Consider the following 14,838-nt stretch of genomic DNA (forward strand, 5'->3'; position numbering starts at 1 on the left):
GATGGTGTGCCTTTCCATTGAACCAAAATCTCGGTATTAGCTACATTCTCTCGCTTAACCATTCGTCGAGAGTGAAGAAAATAAATAAAATATACAAATACAAAGAAGACAAAGAAAAATAAATAAAATATAATATGAATATTATATATAGAAATAGGGGATATAATAGAAATAGCAGAGAGAAATATGAATATAATGAGTATTATACATAGAAAATATGTGTATTATATGGAGAGTATATATAGAAAGAAAATTAATTAAATAAAATTATTATATATATTATATATATATATAGAAATGGGGGAGAAAATGAGTAAATGGTAGTTTGGGTACTCCAAAAGGCATTATTGGTATAAAAGACCCATTTTTTGTCACATGACTTGCAAATATCAATTTTGGGAGTTATTTGCACAATTTTTAATTTTGAAATTACAGGGATAGTTTTTAAACATCATGAGTGTTATTTGCACATTTTAAAAAACATATGAGTTTTTTTTGCACTTCACCTGTAGAAAATGTATTAGGGTTTAAATGCACTAGTTTACTTTTTCTCTCGTGTATTTTGTCTCAAACCAGGTAGGACCGCAATTAATCAACTTATCCGTCAATTCTGATTTGACTCAGACAAATTACATTGAGACCCACTCAAAATATGTTAAATCTTAATGTTTTGTTTTTAGACTTTGACACGTACTAATTGATCCATTTATCTTCATTTTTTGTCTGAATAGACATAGAGAGAGGAGGGTGAGAAACAGAGATTGATTTGGATGTATGAGTTTTGTCATAATATTATATAGGGGTATTTTTGTTATTTATGGTGGTGGTGGCGGCGGCTGTGTGGCGACGTGTTTGCAGGCACCAGCAGTGCTTGTGTGGGGCTGTGGATGTGGAAGGATCGTCGCCTCCCCTTCAATGTGTGAGTTATTTTAGTGAATTTAATTTGACCAGTCCCACACAATTAGTAAACAAATTATGTGCCCGCACATAATTTAATTTTACTTAAGTTCTTATAGTAAACAAATTGGATTTTTTTTTTTTTTTTAACATGGTTAAACACAACTTATAAACACTAAATTTAGTAAAGTGATATGCATTCATGAATACAGATTTTTACTTATATGAGTTAAGGTTATTGAACATGAATTCAAACTAGTTTCGAACAAGATAATAAAATTGAGGTTGGCTTTTTTTGTCCAATGAGTTGAGGCAAGTTGAGTTGTTATTTTTTAAAATAATTAGTCAACTCAAATTTAACTTTTCGACCTCGTCATGATCTTGAATTAAGTCTAAACTGAACTTACAAACGTACAAATCGGAATCCATACATACAAGCTGGTTCATTCTCGGCCTAGAAATATTTTTTTACAAAAGTATATTGAGTCATGAATCAAGTATCAAAGTTAGAAAGGTAAAAGTACAAAAGAGATCCTCATCGTACTTTGAAGAACAGTTCATATATCCAATACAAGTGACAGCCCTACCCAATTGAAGCCAACACGCGAAGTGACAAATTTGATATTTTTATTTCTACAGAAAAGTAAAAATGCCTAAATCAGAGCTATATTGAAGCCGTTGGAAAGTTCAAGCAAAAATCAACCTACGCAAACTTTTGAAAGTAAATCTTAATGAATAATAACATCCCCAAAGTTCAATAATTTGAAGCATTTTATATGAGTAATGAAAACCATAAAATACGAAACATGAAGTTGGCAACGACTAAAGCCACTCAATCCATCAGTTTGAGAATCAGAGACAAGCACATAAACCCTAGAATTACATTTGAGAGAAAAGCTCTGATTTGTGAAAGAAGTTAAAGACGGAATAAGAAGAAGGAAGAAAAACCTGAGGATCGAGATTGCCCACGTAGGCAGTGGCGTCTTTTTGAGCCAGATTATATCTATAGGATGATATTGTTAACATTCATATCAGCAATAGCATTGGCATGACAAATCTTGACTCAAAGGATAGCTAAGAAAGAAGGATAAACAAGCACAAAGGGAATCCAAAATTTACATGCAACAAAGTCAAATACTAACACTAACATGAAAACAAATCAAAGAAGTTGTCTTGTCCCTCTTTCAAAGCATTAAATACCCTTCAATGGAAGCTCTGGAATGAATTTCACGGTATTACATCATCCCTCAAACTCAAAATTCAGGCAAAGTGAATCATTCTAGTTGCAGAAGGACTGGTTTTCACCAGAAGAATCAGCAGCTGCCAAACCAAGATCCTCCTACTGTCTCTTCCAAGCATCCACAAGGTTAGAAGGGAACCCCTTCGTACTCTGAATCAACCCTTCGGCCTTCTTCCTTTTCGGTTTCTTCACCAACCCTTTTGCCTCCTTCCTCTTGGTTTTCACCAGAAGAATCAGCAGCAGCCAAACTGAGATCCTCCTCGAGTCCCTTCCAAGCATTCAAACGGTTAGAAGGGAACTTCTTCTTCATAGTCTGAATCAAATCTTTGGCCTCCTTCCTTTTAGATTTCTTCACCAACCCTTGCACCAAAGGCTTTAACGTATCGAAATCAGGAACCTTATGAAGCTTCATACTTTTCTTAAACACCTCATACCCCTTCTCATGATTTCCATTCCTGCACAAATAATATATCAAAGTCCTAAAAGTTGAAACATTCGGATGACACCCATTTCTCTTCAATCCTCGGTAAACCTTCTCAGCTTCTTCCAACTTCCCATGCTTATAATAACAAGTGATCAAATAATTGTAAGTAATGGTGTCTGGTTTTAACCCTGCATTTCTCCGGCTCTCCACTGTGGACATGCATTATCCGAACATTGTATGCCGCCACATCAGGCGAACACCCTTTTTCCACCATCTCATTCCAAATTCTCTCAGCCTCATCACTCTTCCCCTCCTTATACAGAGAATGCAATACCGTCGTGAACGTGATTGCTGTAATTTCGATTCCTTTCTCTTCCATTTCTTTCATTCTCGAAATTGCCAAATCAGTCAAACCCGAATGGCAGTAAGACTTAACCAATATACCATAAGAGACTTCATCAGGTGAAAATCCGAACTTTTGAGGCATTTCCTCGAACAGTTGGGATACTTGATCGAATAGCTTCGATTGGTTACACGCCGCAAGAAGAGCATTGAATGAGGTCGCAGTTCTGGGTGTGCCCAGTTCCTCCATTTGATTGTATGTTTTGAGGGAGTGATCGAACATGCCGGCAATGCCGTACGATCGAATGAGGGTGGCGAGGTAGGGTTCTTGGGTGATTCTGGGGTCATTTTTGTGGGACTCGATTAGGGTTTCGATGTCGGAGAATCGGTGAGACTTCGCAAGGCGCTTAACGGTTAATTCCTGAATGAAGCGGGCGGAGAGAGGAGAGGTGTAGTGGCCGGAGACAGAGGAATAGATTTCGAGGGCTTTGTCTGGGTCCAATTCGGTTTTGAGTTTTGCTAAGGCCTTGCAGATGGAGAGTGAGGCGGCGTCAGTTGCAGCGGCGGCGTCAGTTGCAGTGGCGGCGGCGGCAGTGGCAGCGGCCGCAGTTGTTGAGAGGTGCCGGACGTGGCGAATAGCAAGCGAAGAAGACATTTATAGGGTTTTGGGTTTTAGGTTTGAACTGGTTTTTCAGGTTTTTGGGTTTCAAAATTGCGCAAATAAAGATTTTTATTAGAGGATTGATAAAATATATTAAAATGCCACCAAATATTCTTTATAGAATGATATTAAAAATTTGGTAGACGTTGAAATTATTCTCAAAAAAATAAAAATAAACCAACCAACTCTAAACGGCATCATTTTGAATAATTAAGGACAAATAGAACCCCTTCTCCTTCCCAATCACAACCCCACAACCAACACACGAAGCAATCTCTCAACCTCCATATTCACATATGCACAAACACATGGGTCTTTCCTTTGCCGCTTCTTTCGTTGCCTCTCACCATCACTCTGGTGATGAATATCGAGGCCATCTATTCTAGCGCTGTCGAAAAATTCCGGCTTTGTCTGTCCACCAAAATCACATCCCAACCTATTTCGTACACATTATTGGGAACAGTGATGAACCCAAAAAATTTTGTTAGGAGAGGAAACTTTTAATTTGTGGGGATAAACTTATATAGTAGGTCTATTTTTATAATTTCAATTAAGTTTTTTTCATAAATTTTTAAAAATGTAAAAGTATAAAATGCAAAAAAAGAATTTATATGGCCGAATTGTAATTTTAGTGGGGAAATTTTTTATAAATTTTTAAAAATTTAAAATATAAAATGCAAAAAAAGAAAAAGAATCCCACTAGCAAATTGTAATTTTAACAGGGATATCTTCATAAATTCTAAATAATTTAAGATATAAAATAAAAATATAAAAAATTCAGTGAGGGCATGTCCCCTGTTGGCTCCGTGCAGGATTGGGAAGGTCCGTAATCCCCCATTTGCAAGAAGAGCAGGCTATGTACAGGTATACACTCATTCCAAATTTGTTGCTCTCACCGTGTGCAGAATGTCGTATAAATCGCTTAGTTTGGTGGTGAATTGAATGTTGTAGCTTTGATTTACGGGTGTTTCTCTTCCATTTTGCCAACCAAGTATGAGTTTTCGTCGACGTAGACTATTTTGGTTGTAGTGATTGAGGGAATTCTAGAGGAGAGTTTCGTGACCAAAAATAGGAAGTTACAGAGTGTGGAGGATGATGATGGAACTTACCTCGGCGGCGGAGGTGGGGGAATTGGGTGAGCGTGGTGGAGGAGGGCATAGAAGATGAGTTTGGGTAATAGAGAGCCCGCCGCGGGTGAGGTGGACATAGTGCTTTTTTGTTTTGTAACTGTTATATATATAGAGAGAGTACCTTTAGAGAGGGAAAAAAAATAAATAAAGAATAAAAATATGAAAAGAAAGATTATATTTTATTAAGAGTGAAGAAAATAATTTTAACAAAAAAGAAAAAAAGAGTGAAGAAAATAAATAAAGAATAAATATGAATATAGTGAGTATTATATATAGAAAATATGTGTATTATATATAGAGTATTTATAGAAAGAAAATTAATTAAATAAAATTATTATATATATATAGAAATGAGGGAGAAAAAGAGTAAAGGGTAGTTTGGGTACTCCAAAAACCATTGTCGGAATTAAAGATTCTTTTTTTTGTCACATGACTTGCACATACCAATTTTGGTAGTTATTTGCACAATTTTCAATTTTGAAATTAAGGGCAGCTTTTGAGCACCTATGTGTTATTTGCACCCTTTTAAAACACACAAGGATTTTTTTTTTTGCACTTCACCGGTAGAATAATGTATTAGGATTCTAAACGCACTAGGGTTTTACTTTTTTGTCTCAAGCCAAGTAGGACGACAATTAATCAACTTATCCGTGAGTTCTGATTGACTCCGCAAATTATATTGACACCCCCTCACAATAAGTTAAATCTTAATATTTTGTTTTTAATATTAACTTGCACTACAAATTATTTTTTGGACTTTGACACATGCTAATTGATCCATTTATCTTCATTTTTTTAATATAATTTAATACAAAAAAAAAAAATTTATAAACTTAACCAACAAAATTACAAGCAAACAAGTCAAATACCAACACTAACATACAAATAAATCAAAGCCGTTGTCTTGTCCCTCTTCCAAAGCATTAAGCAGCCTTCCCTGAAAGCTCCAGAATTGACTTTCACATCGACAATAACAAAAAATTCCAACAACACTCATGTAGTAGTAGTAGCCTCTTGGTTTTCACCGGGGGCCAAAGAATCAGCAGCCACCAAACCGAGATCCTCCTCGAGTTTCTTCCAAGCATTCAAAAGGTTAGAAGAGAACTTCTTCTTCTTCATAGTCTGAATCAACCCTTTCGCCTCCTTCCATTTCAATTCCTTCACCAACCCTTCCACCAAAGGCTTCAACACATTGAAATCCGGAAACTTATTATACATGGCACTGTCCTTGAACACCTTATACCCATTCTCAAATTTCCCATTCCTGCCCAAATAATTTATCAAAGTACCAAAAGTCACATTATTGGGATGACACGTATTTCCCTTCAATCCTTCGTAAACCTTCTCAGCTTCTTCCAACTTCCCATGCTTACAATAACAAGTCATCAAATAATTTTAAGCAATGGTGTCTGGTTTCAACCCTGCATTGCTCATTTCTTCAATCAAACCCTTCACAGTCTCCGGCTCTCCACCGGTGGCATTCCTTATCCGAACATTGTAAGTCTCGACATCAAGCGAACGCCCTTTTTCCACCATCTCATTCCAAAGTCTCTCGGCCTCGTCACTCTTCCTCTTCTTATACAGAGCATGCAATATCGGCGTGAACGTGAATGAAGTAATTTCGATTCCTTTCTCTTCCATTTCTTTCATTCTCGAAATGGCCAAGTCAGTCAAACCCAAATTGCAGTAAGACCTAACCAATGTACCATAAGAGATTTTATCAGGTGAAAATCCAAACTTTTGAGGCGTTTCCTTGAACAGTTGGGGTACTTGATCGAATAGCTTCGACTTGTTACACGCTGAAAGAAGAGCATTGAATGAGATTGCAGTTCTGGCGTGCCCAGGTCTTCCATTTGGTTGTATGTTTTCTGGGAGTGATCGAACATGCCGGCAATGCCGTACGATGGAATGAGGGTGGAGAGGCAGGGGCGGAGCCAGCATAGGCCCAGGGGGGCATGGACCCCCCCTGGGCCCATGCTGGCCCATCAGTTTTAATTACAAAATGGCCTTAAAATTTATAAAAGTTTTTAAAATGCCCCCCTGAAATAATTTTTTTTAAGAAAATGGCCATTAATTTTTTATTACACATAAGCCAATAATTTATAAAAAATTAAAAAATACCCCCTGAAATAATTATTTACCCTTGGGCCAATTAATTTTTATTGCAAAAAGGCCTATAATTTATAAAATTTTACAAAAATACCGACTAAAATAATTATTTTTAAAAAATATCTTTAATTTTTCCTTTCTTTTCATTCTTACTCCTCATCCTCTTCTTCTTCTTTACATTCTCTTTTAAAAAAAATTGCATTCCTTTATTCAAACCACCTTTTTTTTTCTTTTTTCTTTTTTCAAAGTTTGGTAATTAAATTTGTTGTCTTAAGGTATTTTTATGTTCCTATTTTTTAAAAATAATTATTTTTCAAATTATTAAATGTTATTATTCCACCATTATTACAGTTTTATTTTTTGATTTATTGTCTTGCATCACTTTTCGTTTGAAAAAAATATAATTTATCATCTTTAATATGACGCCCCCCCTGAAACAAATTCCTGGCTCCGCCCCTGTGGAGAGGTAGTGTTCTTGGGTGATTTTGGGGTCATTTTTCTGGGACTCGATTAGGGTTTCGATGTCGGAGAATCGCTTAGACCTCACAAGGAGCCTGAAGATGATTTCCTCAGCGAAGCGGGCGGAGGTAGGAGAGTTGTAGTGGCCGGAGACAGAGGAATAGATCTCGAGGACTTTGGGTCCTTTTCGCTTTTGAGTTTTCCTTTGGCCTTGGAGATGGCGAGTGCGGCGGCGGTGGCATCAATGGCAGTGGCGGCAACAGCGTCAGTGGCAGCGCCGGCGGTTGTTGAGAGATGGCGGACGTAGCGAATAGCGAGCGAAGAAGACATTTATAGGGTTTTGGGTTTGGACTGGTTTTCAGGTTTTTGGGATGAAATGAAAAAAACTGTGTTACTGTGTAGAAAATGTACTAGGGTTTTACCTTTTCTCTCAAGTACTTCAGTCTCAAACCAGGTAGGACTGCAAATTAGGTTTAATGTTATGCAGATGAACTTTTTCTTACATTTTAAATTATTTTTTGAGTTTTGATACATGTAAATTAATTCATTTATCCTTTTTATTTTAATTTTTTAAGAGTATAGGCAACTCCCCAAACGATTTGGCTAAGACACATTACAGTTAAAAAAAAAAAAACATAGTCCTCTCTGATACAAAGCTATTCTCCATTATCAAAATCGTAAATACATAATAGATAATAGAGTATAGATAATATTATATTTGTTTCTTTAAAATGTAAAGGAAGCTTGGACTAGTTAAGGAAGTTTGATACATTCAAACGGTATAGTTTTATGAATTTTTACTTTATAAATTTCTATTTATGGAACACTGTAAGTTGGTAACATTAATAAAATTCTAAATCGCAATTACATAACAAAGTACAGATAATATTGTATTTTTTTTTTTGTTAAAATCAATACTAAGGAAATTTAGATTATTAAAATGATTTGATATATTCAAATGGTATAATTTTATAAATTTAAATTTATAGAACACGGTAACAAGTAATTTAAGATTTGTGATTATTTTCTTTGTTTTCCCCATTTAATTTTGGAGAGTTTTTAGTTTTTGTGGGAAGAAAAAGAAAGTACCATATTTTTTTTTTTTTTTTCAATTATATATTGTAGGAGAGGACTATTTCTTTAATAAGGTCTCTTTTTTTATATACTACTTATGTCCCGTATTAGTAATCCATTATGTCATTTTTAATTGTCTCAAATTGATTGTCATCTTAGATAAGTCAAAGTAAATAAACAAGTTTGTAATTTTATAAGGAAATAACAATTAATTAATTAAAATTTCAAATTCTAATTATAGACTTAAATAACAAAAATATTACATATTCATACATCTAAATCACTCCCTTTCTCTCTCTCATTCTCAATATATATATATATATATATATATATATATTGATTGTGGTGGTGGTGTGGTGACGTGCTTCCCGACACTAGCGAAGCTTGTGTGGAACTGTGGGAGGATCGGCGCCGCTCTTTCAACGTGTAAACTATTTTATTGAATTTAATTTGACTAATCGCACACAAGTAGTAAACAAATGGACGGGACGTTGTCCCACACAATTTAATTTTACTTGAGTTCAGTAAAGAAATGTGAACATAGTTAAACTCAATTTATAAATACTAAGTTCAAGTAAAGTTAGGTGTTCAGAAATATAGATTTTTTTTTTTTTTTTTTTTTTTTTCAAGGGTTTACTTGTATAAGTTGATGAACAAGTTAAGGCTATCTTGACCACGAATTCAAACTAGACTCAAATACAAAAATAAAATCAAGGTTGACTTTTTTTATCAAACGGACTTAGGCAAGTTGAGTTTGAATTTTTTATAAATAATGAGTCAAACTAAACGAACTTACGCGAGTTGAGTTTGAATTTTTTTAAATAATGAGTCAAACTTCAAAAAATTTGTCAGGAATTAAGTCTAGACTGAACTTACAAATGTACAAAGTCGAATCCATACATACAAAATCGGTTCATTAAGAACATTTCAAATATATTTGTTTATGTATTTAGACTGTGTTTGCATGGTAGAAGACGAAAAAGAAAAAAATAAATAAATAAAATAAAAATAAAAATAAAAATGAAGGAAAAGGAAAAGGAAAAGGAAAAGAAGTAGTATAATAGATTATGGTTTTAGAATGGGCGCAAATAAAAGAAAAGGGCATGATAGAAAATATAACGCTTTAGACTGTTTTTAATTTTTATTTTTTCCCAAAAATGAATTATAAGAATTTATTACAGAATTATCACTCATTTACAAATAATCCCTTGAATTACAAAAATAAATTAAAAACAAAAAATTAATATAAAAAAAATCTCCTTGCATGATTGCATCATTTGTTTGTCAACCAAGAGTGAAATTACTGAAATGACTATTTTGTCCTTAAAAAAAAAAAAACAAAAAAAAACTATATGACGTTGTTTCAGTCTAACCATAGAGCAAAGGTTAATTTCCAAACCTGCAACTTTGCTTAACCCATTCTCCACCGCTCTATCTCATTTTATCTAGATCATGATCACGTAACAATCCCTAATCCTTATCCTGTTGGGATTTATATGTCCTGGCATAGCAAATTCCTATTTGGATTAAAGTGAAATATGTTTATGACGTTTCTGAAATATTTGTGTTTAATACAATTGGTGAATTCAATGTATTTTGTTTCGATTCATTATAGAATTGATGGTGTTCACTTAATTACAAGAGATATTTATATATGTATGTTATGGCGATCAATACATGAATATAAATAGTAATCATAAATTGTTCATAATCAGTAATTATGGATGGACTCATAATTAATTAAGACTTGAACTGGATCCGCGTTAGGTTGAGATATATTGCGAGAGCTGTCGTATGCAATTGCTCCTTATTACTGGCATTTGACTCTTAAGTATGAGAAAATTATAAACTCTTTTATTAATTAATAATTACTTTGATTTGTTCGGCGGATACTTCGGGATCATTAGACCGACACTTTGGGTACTTATGTAATTAATAGTTAGAAGGTTATATTTTTAATATTTGCATCATTAGTACCTGTATTTATTTTATATTGATTATGGTTGATCACAAAGTAAATTCGAAGGCCTTCGTATTTTGTTAGACAAAATGATTTATTATATATTTATTTATTTAAATTATTATTTTTTGTCAAACAAATGTTTTATTGTGATCGAGTTAGAAATAATCAAATGTACCAAAATAAATATATTAATTAAGTAGGCGGATTGATGGCTTTATTTATCCGATAATTAATTATGTATAGAGGGATCAAAGTGCAACATTAATTTAGAGGTTATTTATTATTTAATTGAAATTTAATTAATTTCTTTTAGTGGAGTAGAAATTAATTTATGAATTAATTTAATTGGGTTCATGGACCGGGCCAATTATTAATTCATTGTAACCAATAAAATAATAAGCCCAAAGGATTCTCACTTATAACCCAACTTGATATTGGAATCTTATATATACATGGTCAATGTATATTTTAGAGGTGATTTTTTGGAAGAAGGAAAAAAGAATATATTTTCTCTCTCTAGAAAATTAGGGTTAGTATTATCATCTAATGGAGGTTCTCACAAGTCTAATTTTCCAAGATCATTCATGGAGGCTTATAAGTGATTCCTAAAGGCAAAACAAGTACCAAGAAGATAGAGATCCAAAGAGAATGTATTTTGCTAAGAAATTTACAATAAGTGAGAACATTCACTTTAGAGGAAAGATTTAAAAGTTTACTCAAACCTTTAATATAAGTATTCAATCTGTTAATTGAATGATACATCATATTTTATTTTTACATAAAACTTGTCTCTATGTGATGAATCGAGATCTATGAATGAAAATCACTCGAAAAGTTTTTAAAACTAACACGTTTCCCAACATATCCATCAGCCATCTTTAAAGATTTGATGGATGGGGAAGGATTGCTCTTACTCTTTCGGACCTAACTAATCCCACACCCAACTCAATCTTTCATTCAAGGAAAATGATATAGAGTCCGAAAGTTGATATATCCCACTGCATTTATGTGATGAAGTCATCCCATTCACATAAATCCAGTTAAATAGTTTTTAACTTTCAAAATCTGTGTCCCAAGACTCACAACTCATGATCAAAAGATTAATTTCGGCAACCAAAAATTGCAACACTACTCATGTGGTAGCCTCCTGGTTTTCACCAGCAGGAGCCACCAAACCACGATCCTCCGCGAATCTATTCCAAGCATTCAAAGGAGGGGACTTCTTCTTCATAGTCAGGATCAACCCTTTCACCTCCTTCCTCATTTTCGATTCCGGCACCAACCAACGTATCGAAATCCAGAAACTTATTAAACATCACACCCTCCTTAAACACCTTGTACCCCTCCTCATAATTCTCATTCCTGCGCAAATAATATATCAAAGTCGTAATAGTAGCAGCATTCAGATTACACCCATTTCCCTCCAAATCCTCATAGACCTTCTTTGCTTCTTCCAACATTCCATTCTTACAGCAACAAGTCATCAAATAATTATAAGTAATGGTGTCTGGTTTCAACCCTGCATTGCTTATTTCCTCCATCAGTCCCTTCACAATCCACCGTGAGCATGCATTATCCGAACGTTGTACAGGGGAACACCCTTTTTCCACCATTTCATTCCAAACTCTCTCGGCCTCGAAATCTTTCCCTGCTTAAATGCTTATACAGAGCATGCAATATTGTCGTGAATATGATTGCTGTAATTTTGATTCCTCTCTCTTCCATTTCTTCATTCTCGAAATGGCCAATTCAGGCCGGCCAGAATCGCAGTAAGACAGTAGGACTTAACCAATATACCATAGACTTGACCAATATACCATAAGAGATTTTACCGGGCGAAAATCCGAACTTTTGAGGCATTTCATCGAACAGTTGGGGTACTTGATCGAATAGCTTCGATTGGGTACACGCCTTAAGAAGAGCATTGAATGAGATCGTAGTCCTGGGCATGCCCAGTTCGTCCATTTGGTTGTATGTTTTGACTTTTGAGGGAGTGATCGAATATGCCAGCGAGGCCGTACGACTGAATGAGGGTGGAGAGGCTCGAACCATAAACTCCCTTTGGGAAGTAGGGGATTGGTATTACTCAGCCACTGGTCCATTGATATTTGCAACACTTTTTTACCAAATAATTTTCTTGTTTTTACTTTTAAAAATCTTTTAACAAATATATATTACCAAACATACATAATAGTATTAAACACACTCTAAATCATAAATAAATCAGAAACTGTTTCACGTCAAAGCAACAACACAAAGCAATTGTGGCTGCAAGCGGCCCTTCGCAATGTAGTAGACATATTGCAAATAGATTGATAATGCCATACCAATGTATAACTTTTCTCAGGTCAATCAATTATATAATTTTGATGCATGTCTGGCTCTGCTCGGTGTTTCAGCCTACAACAGCATCATTGTAGCCAAACAAATCTCCAAAAATGTAGCCTTTAAATTAGTAGGACCTCATAAGAAAGCTAAATTGGCTTAATGTCCTGCCCTGCATAGGCACATTGTTGTTACCAAGTCTTTCCAGTGCCACCCATTTGAGCTCATTCTGTGATATAAACATTGTGATAGCATTAAGTACACCCTACACAATTAACAAGAGTGGTGAAAACTGAAAAAGATGTTTTCCAACAAATCATGCAAAAAATAGTAGACATATCATACAAAATATAGAACAAGAGTTACTTATTGAGCCAAATAATATACTATATTGGATGATATTGTTAACATTCATATCATCAAGAGCCTTGGCATGACAAATCTGACTCAGAAAGGATAGCTAAGAAAGAAGGATAGTTCTTAAAAGCTAGTTGTGGACTCGACCATCTCTCCTACACTGCTTCCGGTGTTCTTCTTCAGCTATAAATAAACTCTCATCCTTTCCACCGCCATCATTTTTTGCCTTTTTTTTTCGAAGGGAATCCAAAATTACAAGCAACAAGTCAAATACCAAGACTAACATAAAAATAAAACAAAGCCGCTGTCTTGTCCCTCTTTCAAAGCATTAAGCAGCCTTCAGTGAAAAATCCAGAATTGACTTTCACATTATCCCTGAACTCAAAATTCAGGCAAAAGTGAATTACTCAGGCTGCAGGACAAATGCAGAGCAATCCCCAATAACCAAAAATTCCAACAACACTCATGTAGTAGTAGCCTCTTGGTTTTCACCAGGGGCCGAAGAATCAGCAGCCACCAAACCGAGATCCTCCTCGAGTTTCTTCCAAGTATTCAAAAGGTTAGAAGGGAACTTCTTCTTCATAGTCCGAATCAACCCTTTCGCCTCCTTACTTTTCGAATTCTTCACCAACCCTTCCACCAAAGGCTTCAACGTATTGAAATCCTGAAACTTATTAGACGTCACACTGTCCTTAAACACCCTATACGCCTTCACAAATTGCCCATTCCTGCACAAAAAATATATCAAAGTCCTAAAAGTGGCAGTATTACGATGACACCCATTTCCCTTCAATTCTTCATAATAAACCTTCTCAGCTTCTTCCAACTTCCCATGCTTGCAATAACATGTCATCAAGTAATTATAAGTAATGGTGTCTGGTTTCAACCCTGCATTGCTTATTTCCTCAATCAAACCCTTCACAGTCTCCGGCTCTTGACCGGGGGCATTCATTATCCGAATGTTGTGCGCCCCGATATCAAGCGAACACCCTTTTTCCACCATCTCATTCCAAAGTCTCTCGGCCTCGTCACTCTTCCCCTCCTTATACAGAGCATGCAATATCGTCGTGAACGTGATTACCGTAATTTCGATACCTTTCTCTTCCATTTCTTTCATTCTCGAAATGGCCAATTCAGGCGAACCCGAATCGCAGTAAGACTTCGCCAATATACCATAAGAGATTTTATCAGGTGAAAATCCGAACTTTTGAGGCATTTCCTCGAACAGTTGGGGTACTTTATCGAATAGCTTCGATTTGCTACAGGCCCAAAGAAGGGCATTAAATGACAATGCAGTTCTGGGCGTGCCCAGTTCTTCCATTTGGTTGTATGTTTTGAGGGAGTGATCAAACATGCCGGCAATGCCGTACGATCGAATGAGAGTGGAGAGGTAGGGTTCTTGAGTGATTTTGGGGTCATTTTTGTGGGACTCGATTAGGGTTTCGATGTCGGAGAATTTTTCAGACCTCGCAAGGCGCTTGACGGTGAATTCCTGCGCGAAGCGGGCGGAGAGAGGAGTTTTGTAGTGGCCGGAGACAGAGGAATAGATCTCGAGGACTTTGTCAGGGTCGAATTCGTTTTTGAGTTTTGCTTTGGCCTTGGAGATGGAGCGTGCGGAGGCGACGGCGACGTCAGTGGCAGCGGCAGCGGCCGCAGTTGTTGAGAGGTGGCGGACGTGGCGAATAGCGAGCGAAGAAGACATTTCTAGGGTTTAGGGTTTTTAGGTTTGGACTGGTTTTTCAGGTTATTTTTGGGATGAAATGAAAGAACTGTGTAGAAAATGTACTAGGGTTTTACTTTTTCTCTTGCTTATTTCAGTCTCAAGCCGGGTAGGACTGCAGATTTGGTCACTTATAC

At 35.6% G+C, this 14,838-nt stretch overlaps 1 protein-coding gene and 3 pseudogenes across 1 annotated transcript; all 4 read right to left on the bottom strand.

Moving 5' to 3' along the window:
* Positions 1–1,650: 1,650 nt before the first annotated feature.
* On the bottom strand, positions 1,651–3,896 carry LOC132266737 (small ribosomal subunit protein mL103 (rPPR7)-like; annotated as a pseudogene).
* Positions 3,897–5,687: 1,791 nt separating this feature from the next.
* LOC132316373 (small ribosomal subunit protein mL103 (rPPR7)-like) lies at positions 5,688–7,592 on the bottom strand (annotated as a pseudogene).
* Positions 7,593–11,431: 3,839 nt separating this feature from the next.
* Positions 11,432–12,852, bottom strand: LOC132316374 (small ribosomal subunit protein mL103 (rPPR7)-like; annotated as a pseudogene).
* Positions 12,853–12,973: 121 nt separating this feature from the next.
* LOC132266741 (small ribosomal subunit protein mL103 (rPPR7)-like) lies at positions 12,974–14,791 on the bottom strand. The gene has a single exon (XM_059767727.1). It carries the CDS (start codon positions 14,681–14,683, stop codon positions 13,445–13,447), a length of 1,239 nt encoding a protein of 412 aa, XP_059623710.1. The 5' UTR covers positions 14,684–14,791; the 3' UTR covers positions 12,974–13,444.
* Positions 14,792–14,838: the final 47 nt, after the last annotated feature.

The sequence above is a fragment of the Cornus florida genome, unplaced genomic scaffold (genome assembly GCF_030987335.1).
Source record: "Cornus florida cultivar Cherokee Brave unplaced genomic scaffold, ASM3098733v1 CherokeeBrave_3.0.0_Hap2_Chr07, whole genome shotgun sequence".
NCBI lineage: Eukaryota > Viridiplantae > Streptophyta > Magnoliopsida > Cornales > Cornaceae > Cornus > Cornus florida.

Bases quoted from the DNA above. Each gene is read 5' to 3' on its own strand.
- LOC132266741 (XM_059767727.1), bottom strand. From the start codon at position 14,683: ATGTCTTCTTCGCTCGCTATTCGCCACGTCCGCCACCTCTCAACAACT.